Below are 16,024 nucleotides of genomic sequence, written 5' to 3'. Positions count from 1 at the left end.
GAGGAATCATAAACCGTCGCATGAGCATGCACGATGTGTTGTAGGAACGTGAAAGCACGTAGAAAGGTTAGTTTTAGCGATTAAACACTAATAGACCCGAGTTCCCCGCAAAACAGAGAAACATATGTGCCTCTTCTCCTAAACAGAACAATTATTCCTCTGTTTCTTCTTCTTCTTCTCCTAACTCTTCTTCTCCATTGCTTCCTTGCCTTGCCTTCGCCTCTGTTGGGTGCTTGATCTGAATCACAGGATTATTGGTAAGTCTATTCCTCATAAGTTTTTCCTAATTATTGATCAAACTATGTCATGTATTTGGAATTGCGGAAGAAAATTCAAGTTTTCGAATTTTGTGATGGATTCTGCTTTGCGTAAATTATTTTTCAGATTAACATGGAATTCTCATATTGGTGAATCCAATTGTTTGATCAATAATGTTAGAGAATGAATTGGCAGGGAATCGCTTAGATTAACGATAAATCCGAAGAGTGATTACCTTTGCATGCAGAGGATCTGAGCTATGTTCTGCTGCGGAGGTGCAGAGGAAGAACCCAACGGTCAGCTTGCAAATCAATATACAGCCCCACCCAGAGGTGGCACCCCGTATGGAGGCGGACCCGGCGCAGGTATATAATTTAATCAATCACAATCTCTCCTTCATTTTCTCTCATAAGTGATAAGACGTCCAAAACTAGCTTGGTCTTGGTGACATATCTTGTAATCGGATTCGCTGTCAGGAGGTGAGGTAACTTCTCCTACCACCTGATACGTCATCGAGATCGAAATTAGTTTTGAACGTCATCAAATACCAATTCAAAATCTTTGTTTTGTTTAACAATAAATCTCCAGCTACATTGATTTTGATGGCATTAAAATGGTTCGATGAGACAAGACTTATTTATTGGCTATAGCCTTGGAAGGCATGAATTGAGGCTCCCAAGTTTAATGTGGTTATGCCCTGTGTGTGTTATAGGCAGTGGAAGAGGAGGAGATCCAAGGAGTTCTAATGTAATGAAAACTGGTGCTCCACAGAAAGTATTGCCAATTGAAACTCCAGCTATAGCATTGGATGAGTTAAACAGATTGACTGGTAATTTTGGTCAGAAGGCTTTGATTGGAGAAGGATCGTATGGCCGGGTTTTCTACGCCAAGTTAAAAGATGGTCAGGATGCAGCAATAAAGAAACTTGATACTTCACAAGAGCCAGACACCGATTTTGGAGCTCAGGTAAGATTTTGGGGAGAGATTTTTTTGTTTTCTTCAGGAGGAATTTATGTTTTTGTACTTAAAACCGATACCAACTCTGTTCGTGTCGTGCAGTTGTCAGTAGTTTCAAGGCTCAAACATGAACATTTTGTGGAGTTGATGGCATATTGTTTGGAGGGGAACAACCGAATTCTAGTTTATCAGTTTGCAACAATGGGTTCCTTACATGATGTATTACATGGTACGGCCTATTATCAGTTTTGAGTGTTTTTATTTCTAATCTCATTGAGGAATTCAACTGAGTGTTAGTGGTTTTGTTTAGGAAGGAAAGGTGTTCAAGGAGCTGAGCCAGGTCCAGTTCTAACCTGGAACCAAAGAGTTAAAATTGCATATGGTGCAGCAAAAGGCCTTGAGTATCTCCATGAGAAGGTCCAACCCCCAATAGTTCATCGCGATGTCAGATCGAGCAATGTCCTTCTTTTCGACGAATTTCTAGCCAAAATCGCTGAATTTAATGTGTCAAATGCATCTTCGGACTCGGCAGCTCGATTGCATTCAACTAGAGTGTTGGGAACCTTTGGCTACCATGCTCCAGAGTAAGCAGGACATAAAAGACGTTAGAAAGAATTGTTGGTTTTATACACAATTCCCTTCTGATACTTGGATTTCTTTTCAGGTATGCCATGACAGGACAGATAACCCAAAAGAGTGATGTTTACAGTTTTGGTGTAGTTCTACTAGAGCTCTTGACAGGGAGAAAGCCAGTTGATCATACAATGCCTAAAGGACAGCAAAGTCTTGTTACTTGGGTGTGTTTTATTTTTATAAACCAGTACTTTTGCCTCTTTCTAGTGACCTTTTTATGTCTCTTAGTTTACATCATGACAACTCCGCAGGCAACTCCAAGGTTGAGTGAAGACAAAGTGAAACAATGTGTGGATCCCAAGCTAAACAATGACTATCCACCAAAAGCCATTGCTAAGGTAAGTCTCCAATAGCCGCACACATATCCTAGTTTTTGGAAGAAATGAATGAATCTCCGTATCCCCGCACCCATATTAGTGCTTCTTAGGCTGGAAGATATCATCTACCTTTTAAGTGGGTACTGGTTTACTTATTTTCTTCTTCTTTTAAAATGTATGTATCAGTTAGCAGCTGTTGCAGCACTATGTGTTCAATATGAGGCAGATTTCAGGCCAAACATGACAATTGTGGTCAAAGCCCTTCAGCCACTGCTTACATCAAAACCAGCAGGACCCGACTCACATGCATAAATATGCTGTCGACCTCAAACTCACCAGGCCAAGATTTTTGTATTACATTATCCTTTCTCTCGTTTTTTGTGAGCTTACTGTCATCTCTTTATATTGTTATCGAGAGGAATCATGCTTGATCTCTTATTTTAATTGGAATAACATGCATAGCACATTTAGGAGATTTATATCATAGTTTTCCCCTTCAGCAGTGTGTATCAAAGATGATCGTTTTTTAGTTTGATCTGTTCTAAGCTCTCTGAACTTCATATAACATGTTGTAAATCCAAGCCCAAACACCTAAGCATGTGTTCTTTATTCTTCATGCACCGTCTCCATTGGTTCTTACGCTCATAAAATGTGTTGCGTCTAAGGTTCGGTTGGGTATGCCAATCCGATGCAGGATATTTATCTTTTTTTTTTTGTTCGAGAGACAGAAAATCCGCTCTTCGTTTTGACTTTGCTAAGCATTAGCCGTGGCGATCCTATCTCTAACACATGAGAGCTTATTTGAAAGGCATATTACAAAACACCAGACGCATAACAAAACTTACCTTAGCTTTTTTGAATGTGTTATTTGAAAGTTTGGCGATCCTATCCATGCCAAACTTTTCCGGTAACTCTGTCCAGTAGTCCTGACCAGCACCGATTACAACACCAGACGCATTACAAAAGAGATGCCGTTTTATATAGCAGAAAAACCAGATTTTATCAAACCCAAATATTTATGACCTTTTGCAATACATAAAATTGAACTTGTGCGGCTGCAGGGGAGGATTTCAAATTTATCAATCAGAATTGCCGGTGGGTAGGGACTTGGGAGGCAAGGAAAGCTCATTGATCTGCTAATAGAATGGCCCATGGGCTCATTAAAGCCCATGGGCCACAAAGGTATAGTGGACTGCCCAGTCCCATTTCCCAGTAAACTTGGGCTTATGTGGGCTGCGAACCCTAGGAGGCTAGGAGCCATAGTCCGGGCAGGCTTCCCGCTAACGTAACAAAAACTCAACACGAGGTCAATAAATGCTTCTGAGTTCTGAACCTTGATGCTAGGTCCTTCCGCACTCCACCGTTCAGTCTCTCCCCAATTTGTTGGGCACCATACTCTAGTCCCGTCTATATACAGAAGAACACTCCAAAGCTCGTCTTTTTCATTATCTCTCTCCCATTCCTCATCAGACATCGAGAACACACCAATCTCTCTCCGGATCGATCGAAAAGTCAATGGCCAAGTACGGCGAAGGCGACAAGCGCTGGATTGTGGAGGACAGGCCCGACGGTTCCAACGTCCACAACTGGCACTGGGCGGAGACCGACTGCTTAGAGTGGTCCCGTAATCTCCTATCCAAGCTGCTCTCCGACCTAACCCTCCTTGACGGCGATGGGAATCTCTTCATCAAGACCAAGAACCTTGAGAAGCTTGACGGAGAGGCCTACGTCAATGTCCGGAAGGGTAAGATCATTCCTGGATATGAGCTTAATCTCTCCCTATCTTGGGAAGGCGAGGCTAAGGACGCCGACGGCAAATCCCTCCTCAAAGTCGATGGATCCGTCGAAATCCCCTATATCTCCGACGAGAACGCTGATGAGGATCCGGAAATCAAGTTCACAGTTAGGGACGACGGTCCCATTGGTAAGAGGCTGAAGGAGGCTATGATAGCGAAGGGGAAGGAGGTGATATTGGAGAAGGTTCGATTTTATGTCCAAACTATGGCCAAGGGTGGGCCTGCTAAGGATGAATTGGAGACTAAAAAGGTTGCTCCGAAGGGTCAGGCTCCGGCCAAGAAGGAAGCAGCGGGGTCCTCGCCGGCGGTAGTGGAGAAGAAGGAGAAGAAAAGCAAGGAGGGGTTCAAGACGATAACATTGACGGAGAAGTTTAGTTGTAGAGCAAGGGATATGTTTGAGATTTTGATGGATGAGAATAGGTGGAAGGGGTTTACTCAGAGTAATGCGAGGATAAGCAAGGAGGTTGGTGGGGAATTCAGTATATTTGACGGGGCTGTGACAGGGACCAATGTGGAGTTGCAGGAGGGGAAGTTGATTGTTCAGAAGTGGAGGTTCGGTAGCTGGCCTGATGGGATTGTATCCACGGTAAGCTGTTGCTTTGATTATATCTGTTTCCGGGATTATGATGATTGTATTTTGTTGCGGTCAGCTATTTCTGGAAGACATTGTTTAGCTGAATGTCTTTTGGATGGCCATTACAGGTAAGACTTACTCTGGATGAGCCCGAACCTGGGCTTACAATCGTTAAGTTAACACAGACGGATATTCCCGAGGAAGACAGGTTGGTGTCAGTTTTGGGATGCTTGGATTAAACTATGATTCCGAGCTAACTTGTTTCATTTCTGACGCATTATTTCATGGGTTTTTGGTGGCTTATAACCTTTTTCATTTTTTTGGGTGCAGATATGGGAATGCCACTGTGGTGGAGAATACAGAGATAGGATGGAGGGATCTGATTTTCCACAAGATACGTGCAGTTTTTGGTTTTGGCATATGAAATCTTTAGACAAATATATGAATTGTAGAATTATCATGGAATTTTTGTTTCTTTCAGCGATTAATTATGAATTATTGGCTTTTACTGTTGCAAGTTGTGGTTTATCATCAATGAGCAATGCCAATGCAGGTTTAGACTTTGGATTAATGAAAGCGAATATTATTGATCTGGATTAATGAAAGCGAATATTATTGATCTTATGCTGCTTCTATTAACCAGAGTGCTTTGCGAGATTATTAAGTTTCGTTGAAATTTATTTTCTTTGTGATGGATTACTCACTTTATTGTAGTTTCGTTTATATGTTTTCAACATTCAAATCCTCCATTTCGGTGTTGACGTTATTTAATACTTGTTTGATGTTCGTCCATATTACCGATTCAACAATCCTGGAAGTGATTTTAGAGCTTGATGATATGAAAATTTTGCTTTAGTTTTTGTGATGGAGGTTTTGATAGGATTTCAGGTTGTATATGCTATCTAGCTATCTGCGTTTTTTCCTTCCCTAACCGTGGTACTGTAGCCGAGGAAAAACATGCATTTGTATTGGTTTTTGTTTGTTGGAGTATTGAAAGCACATTAACAAGAATGGGAAGCAAAATTTTCTTCAGACCTTATGTGTATGACTTAGTTAGTTAGTTGGACTTTTGAATCTTAACTAATGGTATTGAGTAGCCGCCTTTAAGTTCTCAGAATCTTACTGGTAAGAAAAGGCTTATGAGATGTATAGTGGTAGGACTGGGACTGTGTGATTATTCATCTTTGGAAACTTTTGTTTTTTTTCTCTTCTAAATGATCTTGTTAGTTCCCATATCTCTTTTTGCGCTTTTGATATATTATGCTATTTAAGCTTCATGCTTTAATATCTGACTTTTTTTTTGGAGATTTTCTATGGGTAAAATTCTCTTCCATGTGGCTTCTCACATTTAACATTACACCTTTATAGGCATCCTGACTTAATTTTTTGAATATTTTTTTCAAGGTATAGATTTTCTTTCTTTGCCAAGTTATTTCTTGACTAGGATTTGGCATGTAGCTCCGTCGATGTGAACACTTTGTTGTGCTTGATCCTCTGCATTGGTGCTTTGACTTAAGCTTTTGGGTGATGCTAAAAGAATTTAAAAGATTAACTATAATTCCCAATTTGTGGCTTTTCTATGAAGATTACATTAAGTTTGTAGTAAAATTTTCACTGTTTTTTTCTTCTCTTTACTGATATTCATGTTGCCGTGTTCAGCTTTTGAACTTCACTGTTGCATAAACCTTCATTAGGGTATGTGTGCATACAATTTCAGAGCAAGCAATATATCTTGATGTTTTGGATGTCGAATCTCAACAATGGTTTCCTTGATTGATTTCCAGAAAAATCTCGTAGGCAGGATTTTGCGAGTAATGTGTTAGTTCTGGTATCTTGCTGATGGGTTGTTTATGATGGGAGGAAGGTTGCCTGTGTACCAATTGGCAAGTACTAGATCATCCTTGCAGCCTAACTGTAGAAATGATCTATAAGCTAAGCACATGAGTGGTCATTAGAACCCCGAACTTTATTTTTTCTTGCTGGTAATCAAATGGGATTGATTTGTCAAGTGAGTCGTTTGGGGCTGCTTTGTTTGGCCATGCTCTACTTAGGTTATGAACTAGGCACAACTAAGCTGAGAACCCTGAACTGGATTTTGATTGTTTCCAGCCATTCTTAATCATTGGGATAACCTCATAGACATAATCTACCAGTTTTTTTTTTGTTTTGATTAGCTCTCGTGTGTATATTTAGTGTATGGATCCTCATGTATTTACTCCATTGTAATTAAGTTCCTAGGGTGAGGATGGTATATCCAGGTTCTCATTGTTCTCATGTAGAAACAACAAGAGTGCTGAAGCAACAAGATTAGACTTCAAACCTTTTTATGCCTCCCGTCGGTAAGTAGGACAATTGGTGTCTTTATTTGTGGTTTATTGAGCAATAAATTGGAATTTTTTTTATGTATTATTATTGTACGGGGGGCCATTTAAATAGCATTTGCATTAATATTTATTGACTTTTTATAGGCAAGCCCAGCAGATATCAGCATTAATAATTTTATTATTTGATTTCTCTACTTAAAAACTCCTAGTCCGGGTATCAAATCTATTGTGTTTTGGAGACAAAAGGGCTTTCCCAATAATAGACTCTCGATATTTTGTTCAATTATTTATCAAGATGTATGAATGAGTAATCATAATTAATGGACTCGATATTTGGTTCCTCTTTTGTTTAGTGTAATCTCAAAATATATCATAAAATCGTTAAATCTCAATAAAAAGTTGTTGAGACGAAATTTAGAATAAAACCTTCATCATAAATCTGTAATTAATTAGTATGTATAACTTACCAAATTCATAAAATCTATATATAGATACTAAATTCATAAAATCGTTAGGTTTGCGGATAAAAACCATATATAAAAAGAAGCATTTTGAGTATTTGAGTCGAACAATCAAGATTTATCGACACTAACATCTATTCGTCATTGCAACAATTCTTATTTCTTCCTACGAAAGAAATAAGTTTTCATCTTATTTGGTGCTAGAAAAACCTATAATAAAATCATGGAATTGTAGTCTTTTGACAAAGAAGAATTATTTGAGACAAAAATCTGCTAACACCGTCTTTTGAAGCCAATATGATTCGTAGTTTTGCAATTAGGTTATTTCATTTTCATACAAAAATGTGGTAAATACAAAGATGTAACCCATCGGTGATTACGTTTGGGTAAATATTATTTCAATTGTAACAGCAGTCGCAGTTTCTAACCGTGACAAAATACCATACCATGGCTAGCTACCATTGCCAATCCTCGCTCTGATCCTCCTTTCTAAATCTCTCGCTCCAAACACATATAAACGCAGCACACCGGCACCAAATCTCATCGTCATCTACCCAAAAACCCCTCACGTCCTTTTCTCTCTCAATCCTTTTCCCTATTCGATCTCCATCATCTCATCCAATCCAAATAATTGTCTCATTCACTCCTCAGAAATCAATCGCGCGATTCGTAGATGATTCATTTGTTATCAACTGGTGTAAACTGCGATTTTTTATCCGATTCAATGTAATTCGATTGAATCGGTACGGTTGGATCCATATCGGGTCGTTTTTCTGGCCATAATTGAGAGGCAGTATATGGAAGGATTGGTGAATGAAAGTATCAGTGTGTGAGACGCAAGATGCCAGGATTACCGCAACGAAATGAACAATTCAGAAATGCTTCATCGACGGTCCAGTGCAATTGGCTATGGTCTAAGCAGGGCGTCGATGTTAGCCAGAATCAGCTCCAGAAGGTATTCGGTTCCTTTTCTTTTTTATTTATGATCTATAATTATTATTATCATCGTCGTCTTGTGTCGCAGTGAGTAGTTTCGAGTATTGGGATTGGATTTGATCACTGTTCCTTATCGGGTTTTATATGAGTTAATGCTTGATTGAGTTTGGATTGGATCTTGCAGTGCAAGCAAATTATTGGTGGCGGTGCTTTTCTTTGTTAGCTGCGTAATTATTGGCCAGAGGTTTCATGTTTTTTTTGATTATTCGGTCAATCGGATGGAGTTTATGTTTTTTTTGCCCATATTTTGGTAATAGGGAACTCTAGGGTGCCAGGGATAACACTTCTATCCGGTGGTTTGGGTCCCTGGAGCCAGAAAAATCCCCTAATTTGACCGATGCTGTGTGTGAGGGGCCACTTCAAGCATTGGGCATTGTCCCGCAAAGTACAGGGTTCCCTCGTTTTCGAAAATGGAAAAAGACTAGGGAACTTGTATGAGCTATGTACTTATCAATGGGGTTGGGTACCATGGTTTGAAGTTGGGATTCTGCTTTTGTGGAACTTTTCTTGCTGAAGGAATGAGAATTTAGGTCATTTCCTGTGCAAAGTACGGGGTTCCCTTGTTTTCAAGAAATGGAAAAATGAATAGGGAACTTGTACGAGTCATGTACTTATTAAATAAATGGGGTTGGTCCTTGGAATATAGCTACCATGTTATGCAGTTGGAATTATGACTTTGTGCAACTTTTCTTGCTGAGGCAGTGGGTTCTCAATCAATTATCTGCTTGCTTGGATAGGAATGAGAATGTTGAGCTTTTGAAACGCTAGTTGAAATAAGAGAAACATTTACTCTGCTGTTTCGTACACTTTTCTTGTATCTGAAATTTATTGAAATAAGTGAATGGAAAGATGCCGTGATATTTGCACTATATGGTGGACATGCTAATTTTTTTTCCTAGGGGCAAATAGATAAGTTTTTAAGTTATTGATTGAGTCGAGTTTTTTGGTTCTACATTGGAGAGGTTCCACATCCTAAAAAATTTATTGAGTCAAGTTCGTGGTTATTCTGTTCTGTGATAAATTGTGTTTCCGACAAACATTCATTTTACAAGTCCACACTCGGATTTTGGGAATGCAAATGCATTGCTTATATCTAGTTCAAGTATTATGGTAAATTTACAAAATGGTAGTATTAGTTGCTAAACAGTCTTACACATCTGTGTTGTAGTTCTGGAGTGAACTGTCTCCACAAGCTCGGCAGGAGCTCTTGAGAATCGACAAGCAAACACTCTTTGAGCAAGCCCGTAAGAACATGTACTGCTCCAGATGCAATGGGCTCCTGCTTGAAGGCTTTTTGCAGATTGTCATGTATGGAAAATCCTTGCAGCAGGAGGGAGCAGGTGGACACCTTCCCTCAAACAGACTAGGAGTATCAAGAGATCAAATTGACAATGACTCTAGTACCTGTAATGGATACCAAGATGAAATTCAGGATCCGTCTGTTCATCCCTGGGGAGGTCTGACCACAACTCGTGATGGATCGCTGACCCTTTTGGACTGCTATTTGTGTTCAAAATCTCTCAAGGGGCTTCAAAATGTCGGTTCTAACTAAATATTATTTTCTCATATCTGTTTATTGCACTTTTATTTCTAGTAGCTAATGTATCTATTGAATCAGGTATTTGACAGTGCATGTGCAAGGGAACGAGAACGAGAATTGCTCTATCCCGATGCTTGTGGTGGGGGAGGTCGGGGTTGGATAAGCCAAGGAATAACAAGTTATGGCAGAGGACATGGACCTAGGGAAACATGTGCATTGCATACTGCTAGGCTTTCTTGTGATACATTGGTGGATTTCTGGTCAGCCCTTGGAGAAGAGACTCGGCAATCCCTTTTAAGAATGAAAGAAGAGGATTTTATTGAGAGGCTCATGTTCAGGTGTGTGCTGATAATTGCATTTACATCTTACATGTGGTGTCCTGTTTAAGTTAGTGAAAGAAAGGTATGGGAATTGATCTAGCAGCTTAATTTGAGAGCAAAGTCAAATACAAACACTGGAGGTGGTTATATCAGTAAAATCTTTATCAAGCGCAGAGAAATAGCTTAATTTGACAGAATGAGAGGGGTGATATGGTCAGGAGGCATATATTGAAGACATGGTTATTGAGGGGTGCACGTGGCTGATGGTTGTCAAAGATTACAGTTGGAGGCAGCACGAACCATTATATACTTTTGTTGTCCGTTCATTGTCGCTCTTGGCCCATCTCTGGCTTGATTCAATCTTGTGATGCCACAATGTCATTCGCTAGTTTTGCCTTAGAGTGTGTTTGGATTGAGGGATTTTGAGGGAAGGGAATGGAAGGGAAAAAGAGGTTCCTTCCAATTCTCTTGTTTGGATAGTTTATAAAAAAATTAAGATGAAGGATTTGGAGGGAAGATTTCATTAAATTTTTGTCAAAATTCTTCCTCCCAAAATGGAGTCATTTGGAGGGAAGAGATTACTAATTAAGTCATTTATAAGTAAAATACCTATTTTACCCATAGTATTTTAACATAAAAATAAGGATAAATTAGTAAATTAAGCAAATTTTATTTCCTTTTTTTTTCTATCCAAACATGAGTGAGGGAAAAATATTCTCACTTCCCCTCCCTTCTCTTCTCTCCCCCTCCCCTCCCCTCTCTTCCCTTCCCTCCAAACCCCTCAATCCAAGCACACTCTTAGACTAGTTGCTCAGCATGTTGTTATATTATATTATTTCTTTCCTCCTTAACCCAAGTGCTTTAGATGCTAATGTTGTAAGTTTAATTAGTAATATATTTTATAATTATTTCTCTTAAGAAGATGATGCTTTTGTCACAGGTTTGACAGCAAGAGATTTTGCAGAGATTGCAGAAGGAATGTTATTCGTGAGTTCAAGGAGCTGAAAGAGCTGAAACGAATGCGGAGAGAACCTCGCTGTACTGGTTGGTTTTGTGTTGCTGACACAGCCTTTCAGTATGAGGTGTTAAACCCATTACTTTCTTTTTTCCCCTAGATCTTTTGCAAATTTCTGGTTCTTTTATTGTATTAAACCGACTTTTTATCAACTTTTGGATGGAAGTTTCGATGATTAGATCCTAGTTCTATGACTTTCTGTGAGAGTTTAATGCTGTTTAGAGTATAACTCAATTTCAAATTCTATATCCTTAGGTATCTGATGACACAATCCAAGCTGATTGGCGCCATACTTTTGCTGACACTGTGGGAACATACCATCATTTTGAATGGGCAGTCGGAACAGGAGAAGGAAAATCTGACATCCTTGAATTTGAAAATGTTGGCATGAATGGAAGTGTTCAAGTTAGTGGCCTAGATCTTGGTGGTTTCAGTGCATGTTACATTACACTGAGAGGTTGGAAACTAGATGGCAGATGCACTGAGCGTTCTGTAAAAGCTCATGCATTAAAGGGTCAACATTGTGTGCACTGTCGGCTGGTTGTTGGAGATGGTTTTGTTACAATTACAAGGGGAGAAAGTATCAGAAGATTTTTTGAACATGCTGAAGAGGCTGAAGAAGAAGAGGTAGTATAAGTTATTGAACTCATAATTACAGTTTAATTAGTGTCAAAGTTCTGTATTGCTGTTGTGGTGACTCCCAAGATTATGTATAACTTTTAGTACAAGTTCTTTAACTCTTATAATTACCATTTAATTAGTGTCAAAGTTTTGTATTATTGTTGTGGTGACTTTCAAGATTATGCATAACTTTTCTAATTGCTTATGTTAAAACACTTTCAGGATGATGATTCCACAGACAAGGATGGAAATGAGACTGATGGAGAATGCTCCCGCCCACAAAAGCATGCAAAGAGTCCTGAACTTGCACGAGAGTTTCTTCTAGATGCTGCAACTGTTATTTTCAAAGAGCAGGCATGTTTTACATTCTTGCAATGTGCTTGTTATTAATTCCATCTGCACACTTTGAATATAATTATTTGCTAATAGCACTCGCTTTGGTGTTTTCTAGACCTCGCATACACATCGTTAACGATAAAATGGAAATGAGGTGTCAATTACTGATGCATGAAAATTGTGATGATTAGGTTGATAGACTAAGAGAATGATGATGGTCACTTTTATTTTCGTTATTCTTCTTTGTTTGTAAGGCTTGGCCTTTGCTCTAGACTTGCACCTTTCTGGTGCCCCCTTTATAGAGTGCTCTTTTTTGCATTAAGAAGAAAAGAAAAAAAGACGGTCAGTTGAACTTTATTTTTGGCTCATCTGTGGATATTAAACAGGGGGGTGAATTTTTAGCTGAATTATGTAAAGATTATTCAGATACAGCCATCTGTACTTTGGTAAGCAAACATATTGCTAATGTAAATATTCAAACCAGAATTCTGGAAATGTAATCTAGATAAATAGTTGGGAACGTAGACTTCACTGTTTGAAGGATTATAGCTAGGTCGATTATGTATTCTGCTACCAATTGATCTAATGGAGATATCTTGTAAAATAAAATAAATCCAACCCCTAGTTTTAGTGATATAGAACAACGAAAATGATGCCTCTTTTTAATGTTAAGTTGGAGTGTCGGCATGAACCTTAGTTGACATAACCCATTCCTCTGCACCCGTATTTCCTAATGATGAATGGAGGCCTCACTCAATGTCCTCGATTTATCCATTCTTGCACTTGCAGTTTCAATTGTTTGTTTTCATGTGTGAGCATAACATTCTTTATAACTTTTTCTGTGCCATTTGTTTCAGGTTGAAAAGGCTTTCCGGGAGGGAACTGCACGCCAGAATGCACACAGCATCTTTGTTTCTCTTGCACTAAAGCTGCTGGAGGACCGTGTTCATGTTGCATGCAAAGAAATTATTACGTTGGAAAAGCAGGTATTGTGGTTTGCAATGATATTTAATATAAGATTCCTCTTCTGTGTCAATGAAAGAGAAAAAGGAGATCTATCTCTCCTCTTACAGGAAAGTGTTGTTGACACCACTGTGATCTTTTTCTTTACAGATGAAACTTCTTGAAGAAGAAGAAAAGGAAAAGCGTGAAGAAGAAGAACGCAAAGAGAGGAGAAGAACAAAAGAAAGAGAGAAAAAGCTGCGCAGAAAGGAGAGGTTAAAAGGGAGAGAAAGAGAGAAAGAAAAGAGGTCTCCTGAATCAAATCATACTCCTGTTTCTCCTGATGTCTCAAAGCAAGATTCAGCACCAAATGCCAATGAGGAGCCTAGTAACCTCGTTAGTTATGGGGATTCTATTAGTGAAACACATGATATTGTTCCCTTGAGACCTGCATCGCCTAATATCCTGGAAGAAGTTTTCTCAAATGGTTTTAACTCTTCAAAAATGCAAACCCATTCTTATATTTCTCATGATGAGGAAGCTGCAAATGTGAAAGATGGTACTGATCCTTTCCTGACGGAGCAATCCAAACATTCACGTCGGAGATTGAAGTTTCAGAAAGAAGTCCAACATGATACATCTTCAAAGTGGTCTGACAGACGCCGGTTTGGAGTCGGTTCAGAAAATGCTGTTGGGATTAATAGATTTGACTCAAGATATCACCGTGATAACTTTGAGACTCCTTCGAGGGGTGTCAATGGATCAAACAGAAAAATAGGGATGACTGCTTCCAAGCCTAATGGCCGAAACTGTAGCCTTAAGTTCAGTGAGAAATTTCACTACTCTGGCAACAAGACAAGTGATAGACATGACTCCTATTCTTGCAGCTGTAACCCACAGAATGAATACCGAATGAAGGTTGATGTTTCTACAACAGGAGTAGGTTGGGAGAGCAAATCTGTCAGGAAATCAGAATCTACTTTAGATATGTCCAAGCCATTTCATCGTGGCAACAGGAATGATCAAATAGATTACATGCATGAGAGTAGTGGAAGACCCAAAAATAAAGTAATAACTGGAAGCAATTCTTCTAGCCGAGATTTGATTCATTCCAAGAAAGTTTGGGAGCCCATGGAATTACAAAAGAAGTACCCCCGGAGCAACTCAGACTCTGATGTTAACTTGAGGTCGTCTGTTCCCAAGGTTGAAGAACGCAATAGCAATCTCACTAAGTCATCAGATCACATGTTCTCCGGAAATGTGTCTGGTAACTCAGTTGAGATTGGTTATGGGGCCAATAAAACGAAGGAAACAAGTACTTGTAGAGTTGGAACAGACGTAGGCTTTCAGAATAGACGCATTGTGGAAACTAAGGACTCTTGCTATTTGACAGAAGCTGTTTACGAGGAAGTTGCATTGCATCCTAATGTTGCTGCCTCAAGTGTCACTTCCGACCCCATTACGAGTAATAGTTCCAACTCCGACAACTGCTCTTCATGTCTTAGCGAGGGAGATAGCAATACAACATCTTCAAACCATGGAAATCTGGAATCATCATCCACATCAGATTCTGAAGATGCCAGTCAACAATCAGAGGGTAGAGAATCTTCCGTATGCATCCATAGTGATTCCTCAGATCATCGAGAAGTTGCTATGGAAAGAAAAATTAGTTATGGTGAAGGGGTTGAATTACGAAGCAGGAATATGGACAGGCTTTCATCAGATGTTGCCAAAAATAATATAGTAGAAAATTCACTGATGAAAACTTTAGAGAGTTCTGATAACGGAGTGCTTAATGTTGGTATGGCCTCCCAGCATCAAGGGGTGTTTGCTCCTATGCATAACCAAAATCTACATTTTTCAATGTTACAGGCTCCTTCAACAATGGGATACTACCATCAAAATTCTGTTTCCTCATCCTGGCCTGCTGTTCCAGCTAGTGGAATGATGCCCTTCCACCATCCTAATCCATACTTCTATGCTGATCCTCTTGGGTGTGGTTTGGATGGAAGCTCTCGCCTATGCATGCAGTATGGTGCCTTGCAGCATTTACCTCCCCCCATGTTTAATCATGCTCCTATTCCAGTTTATCAGCCAGTTGCCACTGCCAACAGCTTGAACTTGGAGGAGCAACCTCGGATTTCTACTCCTGCAGTGGTGCAAGAAGTTTTTAATGGAGGCAATACAGAGAGGGTGTCTCCAACTGGTTCACATCAAATGGAAGGACCTCCAGGTGGGAACGCTGGGCAGAATGATAATTCTCCCAAATTGCAAATGGGTGACACCAACTTCTCCTTGTTCCATTTTGACAGGCCTGGAGCTCTTTCAACAGGACGTAATTCAAATCCTGTATCTTCAGACAATGGTACTGTCAGGGACTTCCCTTCGAGGTTTTCTGCAGATCATGTCGAAAACAATCATGCTTGCCCCAGGAAAGAGACGATTATTGAAGAGTACAACTTGTTTGCAGCAAGTAATGGCATAAGGTTTTCAATCTTCTAATATGTCAACGAGAAAGCGTGAGGTGAGGTGCCTGTTGGGGAATCCAGTTTTTATTTTCTTGTGTGTTTTGGAAGCTTGAGCCTTGAGCCCTATGTAATCCCAACTCAATAATCTTCTTCCGAGAAATTCCAAATTTTAGTTTACAGTTTTTTTAAATTGATTGTTATCCAGATTGTCTCATTGTTTTAGTGCAGAGAGGAAAGTTTGCGAAATAGTGTTCGAAGTTTTTTTGTATGAGCTTGGTTTTTTCTTTAATAGAGGATTTGTTGGTATGCCATTTTCTTTTATACTGAAATGTTAGAATAGAATATTTAGTCTATTCTCTTATAATTTCACTTGGTTGATTACTTTGGTGGTCAGCTCTTTTTTTTTTTTTAAATGCTGTTTGAGGCTTTACTATTGAGAGATATGTTTATCATTGAAATCGAACTT

At 39.3% G+C, this 16,024-nt stretch overlaps 3 protein-coding genes across 6 annotated transcripts; all 3 read left to right on the top strand.

The window, feature by feature from the left end:
• The first annotated feature begins 52 nt into the window (after window positions 1-52).
• On the top strand, window positions 53-2,730 carry LOC119995213 (probable protein kinase At2g41970). Of its 4 annotated transcripts, none has more exons than XM_038841643.1 (8): window positions 53-257; window positions 506-623; window positions 971-1,224; window positions 1,318-1,444; window positions 1,526-1,799; window positions 1,880-2,012; window positions 2,100-2,186; window positions 2,352-2,730. In XM_038841643.1, exons 2-8 carry the CDS (start codon window positions 518-520, stop codon window positions 2,475-2,477), a joined length of 1,107 nt encoding a protein of 368 aa, XP_038697571.1. In that variant the 5' UTR covers window positions 53-257; window positions 506-517; the 3' UTR covers window positions 2,478-2,730. The 4 variants fall into 4 exon arrangements, with proteins under 4 accessions (XP_038697571.1, XP_038697570.1, XP_038697569.1 ...); XM_038841642.1 differs by having other exon boundaries at window positions 54-257; window positions 439-623; XM_038841641.1 differs by having other exon boundaries at window positions 54-257; window positions 385-623.
• Window positions 2,731-3,517: 787 nt separating this feature from the next.
• LOC119985931 (activator of 90 kDa heat shock protein ATPase homolog 1-like) lies at window positions 3,518-5,128 on the top strand. The gene is made up of 3 exons (XM_038830415.1): window positions 3,518-4,547; window positions 4,664-4,743; window positions 4,866-5,128. The coding sequence occupies exons 1-3, from the start codon at window positions 3,681-3,683 to the stop codon at window positions 4,957-4,959; spliced, it is 1,041 nt and encodes a 346-aa protein (XP_038686343.1). The 5' UTR covers window positions 3,518-3,680; the 3' UTR covers window positions 4,960-5,128.
• Window positions 5,129-7,765: 2,637 nt separating this feature from the next.
• LOC119991135 lies at window positions 7,766-15,869 on the top strand. The gene is made up of 8 exons (XM_038837371.1): window positions 7,766-8,275; window positions 9,485-9,853; window positions 9,935-10,194; window positions 11,117-11,258; window positions 11,447-11,818; window positions 12,035-12,166; window positions 13,006-13,134; window positions 13,262-15,869. The coding sequence occupies exons 1-8, from the start codon at window positions 8,162-8,164 to the stop codon at window positions 15,590-15,592; spliced, it is 3,849 nt and encodes a 1,282-aa protein (XP_038693299.1). The 5' UTR covers window positions 7,766-8,161; the 3' UTR covers window positions 15,593-15,869.
• The last annotated feature ends 155 nt before the right edge of the window (window positions 15,870-16,024 follow it).

Source organism: Tripterygium wilfordii, chromosome 3 (genome assembly GCF_013401445.1).
Source record: "Tripterygium wilfordii isolate XIE 37 chromosome 3, ASM1340144v1, whole genome shotgun sequence".
NCBI classification, from domain to species: Eukaryota; Viridiplantae; Streptophyta; class Magnoliopsida; order Celastrales; family Celastraceae; genus Tripterygium; species Tripterygium wilfordii.
Note: the sequence above shows the minus strand (reverse complement) of the source record. Positions and strands in the feature narration are given on the sequence as shown.